General features: G+C 40.0%; 1 protein-coding gene across 4 annotated transcripts in view; it reads right to left on the reverse strand.

Annotated features, from left to right (window-relative positions):
- The window catches only part of ARHGAP12 (Rho GTPase activating protein 12), a 148794-nt gene that overhangs the window by 72997 nt on the left and 61300 nt on the right, over positions 1-14497 (reverse strand). For all 4 annotated transcript variants that reach the window (XM_077808281.1, XM_077808280.1, XM_077808276.1 and 1 more), the window contains exon 3: positions 137-400. In XM_077808281.1, the coding sequence (XP_077664407.1) occupies positions 137-400 (264 nt within the window). The remainder of the gene's footprint in view (positions 1-136; positions 401-14497) is intronic.

Genomic DNA, 14497 nt, shown 5'->3' on the forward strand with positions numbered 1-14497 from the left:
AAACAATTCCTCTCTACCGCAAAACAATTTACATTTTAATTTTACAGTTCAAATAGGTAACAACATAATTTAATAGCCTGAGAGCATAGACATGCATCTCTCAATCTCACTGTTCTAGTTACACTGAACAACTTACCTCCTGATCAGCTTGGCTCTGGAAATCCCCTTTGTTTATGCTTGCATCCCGGGTCCAACGAGGAGGTTTCCAGGTTCTTTCTTGTGTTCCTCTGTTGTAGTAGTAACAACGTCCTGTAGTATCTTTATGAGTTTCCCATTCTCCATTAATCTGAATTGGGGAATTTGTAGGTAAAGGTGGAAGTGCAGACTGAGATATTTTCAGTTCTTGTAAATTAGCATAAACTGGTGAATCCGGCCTGCCTTGGCTTGGTGGAGTAGTTGGCTATTGTGAGAGAAGAAATTCAGTATTACTTAAACTGCAAGCGTATTTTTAATTGTTCTCCTTTAATAAAATCAATTATATTATAGAAGTATAAAAGGAAATATAAATTATATAATAAAAAACAAAGTCCTACTTTTATACAGAGAAATCTTCTGTGATTAAAACAGTCAAATCAAAGTCAAACAAAAAGAACTCTATTTTTTGACCCATAACCACAAGGGTTATTTCACAAACTGTATTTACATAGTTTAGTAAAAATCTTAAACATTCCTGCAGATGGCATCTTTTAATGATCTCATATGGTAGAATTGTGAAAAGATAAAACAGTATTCAATAACTGGAAGATTTCACTGGTTTTTGTTTCAAAACGTGAAATACTGATAGCTCCTCCCTCAACCCTCAAACCTGAGTGTGTGTGGAGCGAAAGGAGAAAAAAAAGCATTGTTTTACACCTCTCATCCTCTATCCTGAAAGTGAGATCTAACAGGCAGTGCAGTCTAAATTAATGAGTACAGTATTGGACTAAGGAATTTGGGAATTTCCCTTGAGCCATTTCTTTGTAAATTTTTCCAAATTAACAGTCACAGAACTAAGCTAATCAAGCTATTTTAAACAGATTTAAGATATTATTTACTACAAACAAATTTTGCATACCACAGTAATTTATCAATGTCAACAAAAGGAATAACTTTTACCTGTTTAAACAGTAATGTGGAACTGAAAATATGTAGTCAGATAAAGTTTAGTCCTAAATACAAGAAGCAGAACCACAACCAACATCTGCAGGAGAATTGCAATGGTACATAAATGCAAATTTCTGCTAGGATGGTGAGCTCAGACAGAGAACATCCTCAACCATTTACTCACAGGAAAAACTACTGGAAATTCAGACAGAGAATTATGAACCACAAAACTACTTACAGGGGAAAAAAAAACGGTCTTATTTTCTGAAAAAAGTATAATTCTAAAAGCATATCACCACCCCATAGTATGTTAACATCACCATAGAAAAGGGTGGATAAAAAATATTTACATTGGATTTATTTAAAGTATATTTCTTTTTAAAAATAAACCTGTTTAAAATTAAATCTTACTGTAACACAAAATATGTTATGTCTAAATTTATCACAGTCTCTTCAAACATTTTAAAAATAAATATGCTTAATCCATGAACCTCTATCAAAAACGGAGTTTAAGGCAACTTTTCCATATAAAGAATCAGGGGAAACAAATCTAACACTTGAGGTCAAGCTTTATAAATATGGCACAATAAGTCATACTGTATTAAAAAAGTTTAATCTTTTGGAGGATCCAGGAGCTGTGCTACAGGGTGCAAGAGACTAGCAAAGTCATCACAGGCATTGGAACCCAGCCTCTGACTTTCGGAGATATCATCATGTATCTCATCAGCATCATTCACTGACCACCTGGGTGGTCTCATACTCGTAACTCCTATTTTATAACTTCTTCCTACCTAAGTTCTGATTGTCTCGATTCTCAAAACGACAAATGCTCATGACTCTATCCACTATGGAAACTTACTCCTCAGCTCATCGGATACATCCGATGAAGTGAGCTGTAGCTCACGAAAGCTTATGCTCAAATAAATTGGTTAGTCTCTAAGGTGCCACAAGTACTCCTTTTCTTTTTGCGAATACAGACTAACACGGCTGTTACTCTGAAAACTAACAGAAATCCATTAATTTCTCAACTGCCTCCCTCTGTCTCTAAACAAGTAAAATACTGCAGTGCAAAAGGCATGTGGGTTACACAAGCAGAAGTCCTGGATTGTTGTTAGTCCTTGTTTTCTTGGGAGTAATGGTGGGGGAGGTATGTAACAAGGGAGAAGGAGCACAACAAGAAAAAGAGAAACACTGGTGTCAAAGCAGGACACTATGAAGAAGGGACAACATTCATTTGAGTGCAGCCTCTAGTGTCGATTTCAACACATGGGAACAGAAGGAAAAAACTGTCATGGCTGCAGGTTATTAAAAAAGAGACCCTATTTGGGAATATTTTTACTTATTTTCAAGAATTTTGTGAACTTCTGGATAAGAAAGGAACACATGCTAAATGGAAACAGTGCAACACAAAGATGAAAGGACTGGTTATCAGAATGAAAGATTATGAAGAATGTTCTCAAAAGTGAAATGACTGTTTCAGACATCCATATCATCATCTTCAATCTGGGATTAGCTGATAAGAATGGTGCAAAAATACATTTATTAGACTGCCTACCATTTCTTACTATTCTAGGAAACGAACACAGATTACTGTCATAAATTGGTGTTTTGGGTAGATTTAAGAATTTCAAAATGTTTGCATTCAAAATATAGCTGGTAAGTTATTTTGAAGTGGGAGTATTTATCAATTATATTTTTACTGTTACGGACAGACTTCTAAAGTTATTTTTATTGCTGAATATAAGCAAATATCCAAGGTGAAGATTTCTACTTGAAAAGTAAAGTTTTATGAGGCATTTATAAATTTTAACATTTTAAAAATGTTTTTTCTCAAGCGGTTTGGTATGTTGCTAGAAATAAAAAGAGTTTAAATAGATTTAGATAATCCTTATGATGTATTAATTTTGGAAAATTCATTAATCTGAGTCTTGATGGGTGGAGCAATGTACACAATTATCCAGTAATATATGCTTGTGTGACAAGAGCAGATGGAGTTGTCTATCTTACAGAAACAACTGATACATCAGGAAATCCCATACAGCAGAATAATTAAAAGTAGCAACAGTAAAAGCTATAGCAAACTGTGAACAAAAGTGTCAAGTGTGTAGCTTTGTCAAAGACAATGCCACAAATGTAAAGATGAAAAGAAATCTAGAAGATATTGAAGTAACCTGAACCTTATAATAGATGGGTGCAGTGCTCATTTGATTCCTCTTTTAGCCAAAGACTTAAGTACAACTCCAGGAATAAAGGAAAACGTTGAAATCGCAAAATACTTCCATAAGAATCGCTTTGCTTCAGTTTCACTGAAGAGAGCAGGACAATCCAAACTAATTCTCCCCCAAGATGTATGACAGAATTCAGTGGTGACTGTTTTGACCTATTTATCAAGAACTGGCCTATTCTGATTATTATTTCTGAAGAAAATAAAGACAAAAAACACATGGACCTATCAAAGCCAAAATAGTCAACATCAGACTAAAGAGAAATGTAGAATATCTACTGAATATATTGAAACTTATTTCCATAGCCCTGGACAAACTCCAGAAAGATTGTTGCTCTATTTCTGATGCTGTTGAAATTTGGAAAGAACTTCGAGACACTGAAGGAAAAAACCCACAACAAAGTTAAATTGCGGGCAGTAAGTAAAGAAGCAGATGGATCAAGTACTTATTCCACCTCATTTTCTTGCCAATATTCTCAACCCAAAGTACCAGGGTAGATGTCTAACTGCTGAACAAGATGCTGATGCTATGACATGGGCATCTAATAACCACCAATCAATCAATCATGCCAGCCATAATAAATTTCAGGTCTGAAGGTGAACCATTCAAGCAGTATGAAGAATATTTTCTTCATTTGGAATAATTCATTCAAAATTGAGAAGGTGACTAGAAGCTGAAAATGCAAGAAAACTTGCCTCTCTCTTCCAGTATATGAATAAAACCAAGAAAGGAGTAGTTTGAAGGACAGCCTTTAGCAATTTAGGAAACTGTCTCATTTTTAAGAGACTTAGGCAAGTAGAAACTTAAGATCCAGTCACTTTCATTTAGGCATTTTTGAAAATTGTCTCAGGCTGACCGGAAATAATCAGTTAATCCCTCTGTTCCTTTAATAAATCATTTAGTTGTAAATATGAAACATGTTTTGGTAAGAGAAGTTTATGTATCCAAAACATTTAAGATCGTTTTGTTTAATAAAAATTAGTTATACGCTATTGTGTGTTTAATTAAATTCCAGTTACCATTCTAATTCAGCTTGACACGAGCATGAAGTTAATTTTCTAGTAAACAAGCAATATATCGTTCACCATTTTCTAACATCCTAAAACTGTACAATTAAGAATCTGAAGATATTAAGCTATATAATTGCTTAAATAAATGTACCAAATCTAGTGAAAGACTAACTAGTTGTAAATCAACATGTTTTAATAGTTATATCACCTAGTAAGAACGCACCTTTCTTTAGAAAATAACTGAAGTACAAATGGAAAAGTTAATTTAAACCATGATTTAAAATCGTTGATTTAAAAATCAATCCACATTGCCATATAAATACAATGGCAAAAACTATGTTAATGAAAAGTTAAGGCTGCATGGTGGTATGTCATCCCCTTGCAGGATGCTGAGTTGAGCAAAACCTCAAACTTATGAAAACTAGGAAATACACAGTTAAGGTTGCCCATGCAATCTTAACTCTGCTCTCTTGCAGTGCCCCAATATGTGCTGTTAACACATACAACTTTACTCTGCCAATCCCACAGTTGCTGAAATGTACAAGGTCTTCACCTCTTTTCACAACCCATTCACTCTTACACAAGATTCCATCTAACGTTATTAAAGGCAAAAGAGGAGGTGCTGAGAGGGGGAAGGTTGCCCACACCACCTTCCCTCTATTCCCCTGGATCAGGCACCAGCTGATGGAATTTTTCACATACACTCCAGTATGCAGTCTTTCTACGCAGAACTGCGTGGATTACATGGGTAGCAGGTCTTGTCCACAGTAAAGTGGAATAAGATGGATTCTAACATTTTAATGATGGCTAAGTTAAAGTGTAGGTTGAGATTGTATCCTTGAGTAAGTGTAAGGGAGTTGTAAGAGGCTATGAAGTGGTTCTTAAACTCTAAACGTGTGGTATTCTTTCTATGTCAGTATATGGAACCTCCTGGATTTTATAGTGCCAAGGATCAGTGCATGTCCTAGGTGCCTATTGAGGCATTGCTCTAAGGTGGTAGAGGGGAGGTAGCATGGGCATTGTTGTTGTTTTTTTTTCTTTTTTGTCCTTCAATAGTGTTAGATGGAATTCTGTGGTGAGAGTGAATGGGGCTTATAAAAGGAGGTGAAAAGCTGCTACATTTCTGCAACTGTGTGATTGGCAGAATAAAGGTGTGTGTGTTAATAGGACCTATTGAGGCATTGCTCAAAGACTGTAAATTTATGGGTGCATGGCCAACCTTACCTGTGCATTTCCTGGTATTCAGAAGTTTGTATTTTGCTCAAATCAATGTTCTGCAATGACTATTCTGTTGCGTTCACAGTAAGCCTCCCCACATATTAAAAATCTCATTATATTAAGCGACTTTCAAGAAGAAACATTTTTAAATTTTTATTACACAGTGGTACAAAGGTTTGGACCAGAAACATCACTGGCAGCGTGTTCACAGGGGTAATGTCGTCAGCACATTCTCTTGAACTTCCCAGGCAAGTATAACATGTCTCCTTAGAAAGCTTCATTGTTTTTTTCCTTTATTGGTGAATGTGCACTATAGTCCTTCCAGACTACACATTTATTCAAATGAAGAAGTGAACATGTTTTTAATTTGGGTCTCCCAAGACTTAGTGAGTGTCATGCACTTCCTTAGATAATAATTAACCATCTGAGACCATTTTTACCTGCACCACAGAAATAGCTGGATCTCTAGCTCTGCCCTTAGAGGGGCAAAAAGGCCCCCACCCCCCAGATCAGGGCACACACACAAGGGGAGAATGTAGAGCTGACAGGTATATTGTCTCTGTTCTCTCCCAGTCTCTGCCACTCATCTCCATGTTCCTTCTGCCAGTGTTCCACCCCTCATCTCCCACCCACTCATAGAATCATAGAAGATTAGGGTTGGAAGAGACCTCAGAAAGTCATCTAGTCCAACCCCCTGCTCAAAGCAGGACCAACACCAACTAAATCATCCCAGCCAGGACTGTGTCAAGCCGGACCTTAAAAACCTCTACAGACGGAGATTCCACCACCTCCCTAGGTAACCCATTCCAGTGCTTCACAACCCTCCTAGTGATACAGTGTTTCCTAATATCCAACCTAGACCTCCCCCACTGCAACTTGAGACCATTGCTTCGTGTTCTGTCATCTGTCACCACTGAGAACACCCTAGCTCCACCCTCTTTGGAACCCCCCTTCAGGTAGTTGAAGGCCGCTATCAAATCCCCCCTCTTCTCTTCTGCAGACTAAATAACCCCAGTTCCTCAGCCTCTCCTCCTAAGTCATGTGCCCCAGCCCCTAATAATTTTCGTTGCCCTCCACTTGACTCTCTCCAATTTGTCCACGTCCCTTCTGAAGTGGGGGGGAGGGGCCAAAACTGGACACAATACTCCACATGTGGACTCACCAGAGCCGAATAGAGGGGAATGATCACTTCCTTCGATCTGCTGGCAATGCTCCTACTAATACAGCCCAATATGCCGTTGGCCTTCTTAGCAACAAGGGCACACTGTTGACTCATATCCAGCTTCTCGTCCACTGTAACCCTCAGGTCCTTTTCTGCAGAACCGCTGCTTAGCCAGTCGGTTCCCAGCATGTAGAAGTGCATGGGATTCTTCCTTCCTAAGTGCAGGACTCCGCACTTGTCCTTGTTGAACCTCTTCAGATTTCTTTTGGCCCAATCCTCTAATTTGTCTAGGTCACTCTGGACCCTATCACTACCCTCCAGCGTATCTACCTCTCCCCCCAGCTTAGTGTCACTTGCAAACTTGCAATTCATCCCATCATCCAGATCATTAATAAAGATGTTGAACAAAACCAGCTCCAGGACTGACCTCTGGGGCACTCCACTGGATACCGGCTGCCAAGTAGGTATCGAGCCATGGATCACTACTCGTTAAGCCTGACAAATCTAGCTAGCTTTCTATCCAACTTACAGTCCATTCATTCAATCCATACTACTTTAACTTGCTGGCAAGAATACCGTGGGAGACCATATCAAAAGCTTTGCTAAAGTCAAGATGTATCCCATCCACCACTTTCCTCATATCCAGAGAGCCAGTTATCTCATCATAGAAGGCAATCAGGTTGGTCAGGCATGACTTGCCCTGGGTGAATCTATGCTGACTGTTCCTGATCACCTTCCTCTCCAAGTGCTTCAAAATGGATTCCTTGAGGACCTGCTCCATGATTTTGCCAGGGACTGAAGTGAGGCTGACCGGTCTGTAGTTCCCCAGGTTCTCTTTCTTCCCTTTTTTAAATATAAGCACTATAGTTGCCTTTTTCCAATCATCTGGGACCTCTCCCGATCGCCACGAATTTTCAAAGATAATGGCCAATGGCTCTGCAATCACAGACAACTCCCTCAGCACCCTTAGATGCATTAGATCTGGACCCATGGACTTGTGCTTGTCCAGCTTATCTAAATAGTCCTTAACCTGTTATTTCACCACTGAGGGCTCCTCCCCATACTGCGGTGCCCAGTGCAGCAGTCTGGGAGCTGACCTTGTCTGGGAAGACCAAGGCAAAAAAAGCACTGAGTACTTCAGCTTTTTCCATATCTTCTGTCACTATGTTGCCTTCTCCATTCAGTAAAGGGCCCACACTTTCCTTGACCACCATCTTGTTGCTAACATACCTGTAGAAACCCTTCTTGTTAATCTTAACATCCCTTTCTAGCTGCAACTCCAAGTGTGATTTGGGTTTCCTGATTTCACTCCTGCATGCCTGAGCAATATTTTTATACTCTTCCCTAGTCATCTGTCCAAATTTCCACTTCTTGTAAGCTTTCTTTTTGAGTTTAAGCTCACCGAAGATTTCACTGTTAAGCCAAGCTGGTCACCTGCCATATTTGCTATTCTTTCTGCACATCGGGATGGTTTGCTCTTGCGCCCTCAATAAGGCTTCTTTAAAATACAGCAAGCTCTCCTGGACTCCTTTCCCCCTCATATTAGCCTCTCAGGGGATCCTGCCCATCAGTTCCCAAAGGGAGTCTAAGTCTGCTTTTCTGAAGTCCGGGGTCCATATTTTGTTACTCTCCTTTCTTCCTTTTCTAAGGATCCTGAACTCAATCATCTCATGGTCACAGCTGCCTAGGTTGCCACCTACTTTTACTTCCCCTACCAATTCTTCCCTGTTTGTAAGCAGCCGGTCAAGAGTACTCCCATTTATCCCCCTCCTCATAATTCCCCTGCAGCCCCAAACCCCTCTGTTGCCCCATTCTTCACCCCTCAATTACCCATACTCTCCCAGGCAGCATTCACATGATTATTTCCCCCCCCCCCAAATACTTTGATTACTCTTCCCCCAAACGAAAATTGCCACCCATGACTCAAATTGTGGTAACCTCCAAACACACAGTCCAGAACTCCTTTTGTCTCATCTACACCATGCAGCTTTTAGCGACACAGCCTTGTCGCTAAAAGTGAGCATGTATAAATGCTCTGTCTGCGCTTTTGCGGACAAAATACTTCCAGCCCTGCGAGTGGCATTAGCTTTGCCGACAGGGGAGCTCTCCCGCTGACAGTGCTGTGTTCACACTACCACTTGTGTTGGCAAAACTAAGTATCCCTGAAAGACAAAAGTTTTGTGGACAAATTCACAGTATAGATATACCCTCAGGTGCAGGCTTGTGATTAAATTATCTTTAGTTATGTTAATTGAAGGGTGAGTTCATAGTCATCAAGAGGTCTGATTCATCCAGTCATCAGCACCTCAGTTTAACAGTACAAGGCAGCAGAAGGGAACAGTTTTGAGAGGGCTGTAACTTGGGGACCCCTTGGTAAAAGAACCCCTAATTTGGATTACTAATGCTACCTCACATGCCCATAAGGCATACCAAAATTCAAAACAATCTAACAGTTCAGATTTTAGGGCACTTACAAGAGTTGACCTTTAAAGCACATAAAATGGCAGGAACAGAAACCCTCTACCTGTTTTTCTGTATTGCACATGCACAGTACTAAAATGTACATTTTCTTAATTAGAAGCAAGAATGTGGATTCCCCCAAAGGCTGTGTAGATACCAGGCACTACCTTGTGTAAAACTTGACAGACTGACTATTTTGACCCATATCACATCAACAGTTTGATCTAACTCTGGGCAAAAACCTAGAAGCTTTTTTAAAAATTGCTGTTTTTCCTCCTTGGCTTATATCTCTGGAACCTCTAGCTCAAATCACTCCAAATTTTGGTCACTAACCCCCTATCTTGCACCCTGCTGAGGCACGCTGAATTCCAAAAGGTATCCAACTAAACATGTCCATTAAATATTGAACTTTAAGTCTGCTAAAACAGATGTCATGACACAACCTTAACTATATGGCACTGCTGCACCTCTACAAATCCTAGAACTAGTATGTCATTTTTCAGAACTGAGGTGATTATGCTAGCAACCTATTATTGACTCAAGCTGTACAGAAGTTTCCTGTTAATGCAGAATTTATATCCTCATGTCTGGTGTTAGCACTGTCAGCAGAGTTTTTTTTCTTCATAGCTCCTAAATAAATTATATTCTGTATTTTTCCCTTCAGTCTTCTACTTAGTTTTAAAATGCAATTTTCATCTCTGGAGGCAAAAATATCATTCATTTTTTGCTGCATCTTTTCAAAACAGAAAAAAAAATCTGTTTCGATATAAGAAAGTTTGCATTATACAATTACAATCAAAACCCACATTGATAATCTAGACCACACCTGGTCATAAACAGATGGTTTTGCTTACATGAAGAAGCATATTTTGGTTTACACCACACAGTCAAATAGAAGCCACAAGTGGGCAGCACCCATAACCAAAAGGGGAAATAGCTAGAAGAGGAACAGCCTGAAATTACAAGCCTATGTCTGTTAGAAAGCAGATTTCCCGGAACACAGAAAAGTTGGTCATAAAGTGAAAACTTGCACTGCTGGAAAACGAGTGAAATAAACAACATTTTCTACCATATGCATGAAAACTTTTGATGTTCCTACCAAGTTTTATTAGGTCATAAGGTAGTTTTAAAGGTTAAAAAAACCAACCAATCAAAAAAATCCTCTCTTAGCCTGCTAAATGAAAACCTCATAAATCAGCTGGAAGGAAAAAAGCTTCACTATTCCAGACACAGGATCATATCTGATTCCCCACTTCCCATCCCATCCCAAGATGGATGGCTATCTTGGAATTCAGAAGGCACTGGTTCTTGTGTACACGATTGGTATATCCAGCTGCTTTAGCTTCCTTTTGCCTATGATATTAAATTTATACTTCAGAATTTTTAAAAGGAAGACTGAACTCCACACCACAGCCTTCATCTCAAATCTTGTTTATGCTCTCCCCAGCCTCCTTAATTTCAGTAATGCAGCCTCCATACCCCATCTGTTTGCTTCTCACACTCCTGTCTCTGCCATCTTCCATGTCAGTTTCTATTCATGCATCAACCACCCTAATACCAGCATCCCATCCTTCCACCCTCTCCTCATTCAAATCCTCTCAAAGACCCACTACTTCTTAAGCATAAACCTATGTCAGACAACTTTTCACCACAAGAGATTAGTAAAGTTAGAGCAGAATAAAACTAAATTATTCCCCTCCTCAAGGTCTTTTTTGTAAACTCTTCAAGGCTGATAATTGTGCATTGGACAGCACTGAGACCAAAATGCACTGAGACCATCCTGGCACTTAAAATATAAGAGGAGAGTACCGACCTGTAACTGGAAGTTCTTCAAGATGTGTGGTCCCTATCTGTATTCCACACATGTGCTCATGTGCGCCATGCGCCTGAGTCCAGAAGGGTTTCCAAATAGCATATGCTGACACAGTCATGCATAGTGCATTTCCTCATGCTCTTGACTGAGGATATAAGGGGCAGTGCAGGTCGACAACACTCCAGTTTCCCCTCTTACTGTTGTGCAATTGAGTCCAAAGCAGAAGGGAAGGAGGGCAGGTTGTGGAATACAAATAGATACCATATACCTCGAAGACCCTCCAGTTACAGGTAAGTAAGATCCTCTTCGAGTGATGGTCCCTATGTGTATTCTACATGTGGGTGACTTTTAAGCAGTAATCAATGCAGAGGTGGGTGTGAAGATGCTAACAGCAGAGCCATCGGAAATACAGCATAACCTAGAGGAGGGGAGGTTTGACTGTTTATAACTGGAAAGTTGGGTCATGGAGCATGGTACCATGGGTTTGAAGGGCGGTCTTGTGAGAGCTGAGAGTCTCAAACGAAGATTTCAGCTACTTTCTTCCCCAGATCTGTTCTCTCAGAAATCTGCACAATGCTCTTTTAAAGGACTCACTTTGTAACTAAGGCCCTGGAGCCATGCTAGTGTACCCCTATCATCAATGCGGCTGTCAAGGTTCCTTCCCCACTCTGAACTCTAGGGTACAGATGTGGGGATCTGCATGAAAAACCCCCTAAGCTTATTTTTACCAGCTTAGGTTAAAACTTCCTCAAAGTAGAAACTATTTTACCTTTTTCCCTTGGATTTTATTGGTGACACCAACAAGCGTCTAACAAATATATAACAGGGAAAGAGCCCGCTTGGAAACATCTTTTCCCCCAAAATCCTCCCAAACCCTACACCCCCTTTCCTGGGGAAGCCTTGATAAAAATCCTCACCAATTTGCATATAGGTGAACACAGACCCAAACCCTTGGATCTTAAGAACAATGAAAAAGCAATCAGGTTCTTAAAAGAAGAATTTTAATTGAAGAAAATGTAAAAGAATCACCTCTGTAAAATCAGGATGGTAAATACCTTACAGGGTAATCAGAGTCAAAACACAGAGAATCTCTCTAGGCAAAACCTTAAGTTACAAAAAGACACAAAAACAGGACTATCCATTCCATTCAGCACAACTTATTTTATCAGCCATTTAAACAAAACAGAACCTAACGCATATCTAACGAGATTGATTATTAGCCCTTTACAGGAGTTCTAACCTGCATTCCTGCTCTGGTCCCGGCAAAAGCAACACACAGACCAAGAGAACCTTTGTTTCTCCCCCCCTCCAGCTTTGAAAGTATCTTGTCTCCTCATTGGTCATTTTGGTCAGGTGCTAGCGAGGTTATCCTAGCTTCTGAACCCTTTACAGGTGAAAGAGTTTTTCCTCTGGCCAGGAGGGATTTAAAGGTGTTTACCCTTCCCTTTAAATTATGACAGGGGCTATGAACAAGCACAAAGATCCAGCCCCACAAATCCAATTTCTGGATAGGAGCCATTACTTGTAAGTAAGGCTAAGATTTTTTCATGGATATTTTTAGTAGAAGTCACAGACAGGTTATGGGCAATAAAGAAAAATTCACAGAAGCCTGTGACCTGTCCCTGACTTTTACTAAAAACATCCATCACAAAATGGGAGATTCCCAAATCCAAGCCATTCTTGTTAGGTGACAGATCTGAGGAACTGTCGAAGATTGAGGTATCATTAGAGGTGGTTTTGGAACAAATTGATAAATTAAACAGCAATAAGTCACCAGGATCAAGAATTCTGAAGGAACTCAACTGTGAAATGGTAGAACTACTAACTGTAGTCTGTAACCTATCATTTAAATCACCTTCTGTACCAGATGACTGGAGGATAGCTAATGTGACGCCAATTTTTAAAAAGGGCTGCAGAGGTGATCCCGACAATTACAGGCCTGCAAGCCTGACTTCAGTACTGGGCAAACTGGTTGAAACTATAATAAAGAACAATTTGTGCGACATACAGATGAACATAATTTGTTGAGGAAGAGTCAACATGGTTTCAGTAAAAGGAAATCATGCCTCACCAATCTCCTAGATTTCTCTGAGGGGGATCAACAAGCAGCAATTCCTTGAGGGAGTCAACAACTGGACCAAGGGGATCCAATGGATACAGTGTACTTAGATTTTCAGAAAGCCTTTGACAAGGTTCCTCACCAAAGGCGCTTACGCAAAGTAAGCTGCCACAGGATAAGAGGGAAGGTGAGCTCATGGATTGGTAACTGGTTAAAAGATAGGAAACAAAGGGTAGGTATAAATGGTCAGTTTACAGAGTGGAGAGTGGTGTCCCCCAGAGGTCTGTTCTGGGACCAGTCCTATTCAATATATTCATAAATGATCTGGGAAAGGGGGTAAACAGTGAGGTAGAAAAATCTGCAGACGATACAAAATTACTAAAGATAGTTAAGACCCAGGCAGACTGCGAAGAGCTACAAAAGGATCTCTTAAAATTGGGTGATTGGGCAACAAAATGGCAGATGAAATTTAATGTTGATAATGCGAAGTAATGCTCATTGGAAAGCATAATCCCAACTATACATATAAAATGATGGCATCTAAATTAGCTGTTACCACTCAAGAAAGATCTTGGAATCATTGTGGATAGTTCCCTGAAAACATCCACTCAATGTGCAGCGGCAGTCAAAAAAAGAACAGAATGCTGGGAATAAATAAGAAAGGGATCGATAATAGGACAGAAAAAATATACTGCTTCTATATAAATCCATAGTACGCCCACATCTTGAATACTGTGTGCAGACGTGGTTATCCCATCTCAAAAAAGATATATTGGAATTGGAAAAGGTTCAGAAAAGGTCAACAAAAATTATTAGGGATATGGAATGGCTTCCATACGAGGCAAGATTAATAAGACTGGGACTTTTCAGCTTGGAAAAGAGATGGCTAAAGGGAGATATGATTGAGGTCTATAAAATCATGACTGATGTAGAGAAAGTAGATAAGGAAGTGTTGTTTTCTACTTCTCCTAACACAAGAACTAGGAGTCACCAAATGAAATTAATAGGCAGCAGGTTTAAAACAAATAAAAGGAAGTATTTCTTCATGCAACGCAGTGTCAACCTGTGGAACTCCTTGCCAGAGGATGTTGTGAAGGCCAAGACCATAACAGGGTTAAAAAAAATAGATAAATTAATGGAGGATAGGTGCATCAATGGCTATTAGCCAGGATGGGCAGGAATGGTGTCCCTAGCCTTTATTTGCCAGAAGCTGGGAATGAGTGACAGGGGAAGGATCACTTGATGATTACCTGTTCTGTTCATTCCCTCTGGGGGACCTGGCACTGGCCACTGTTGGAAGACAGGATACAGGGCTAGACAGACCCTTGGTCTAACCCAGTAGGGCCATTCTTATGTTCTTACGTAAAATGGGGACCTGCTAGGCAGCTGCAGGGCCCTGGTTGGAAGCTCCGGGGCCCCCAACACCCATGTAGGCTCAGAACTCCAGGGTCTCCCTCCCCTGCAGCT

The sequence above is a fragment of the Eretmochelys imbricata genome, chromosome 2 (assembly GCF_965152235.1).
Source record: "Eretmochelys imbricata isolate rEreImb1 chromosome 2, rEreImb1.hap1, whole genome shotgun sequence".
Lineage (NCBI taxonomy): Eukaryota > Metazoa > Chordata > Testudines > Cheloniidae > Eretmochelys > Eretmochelys imbricata.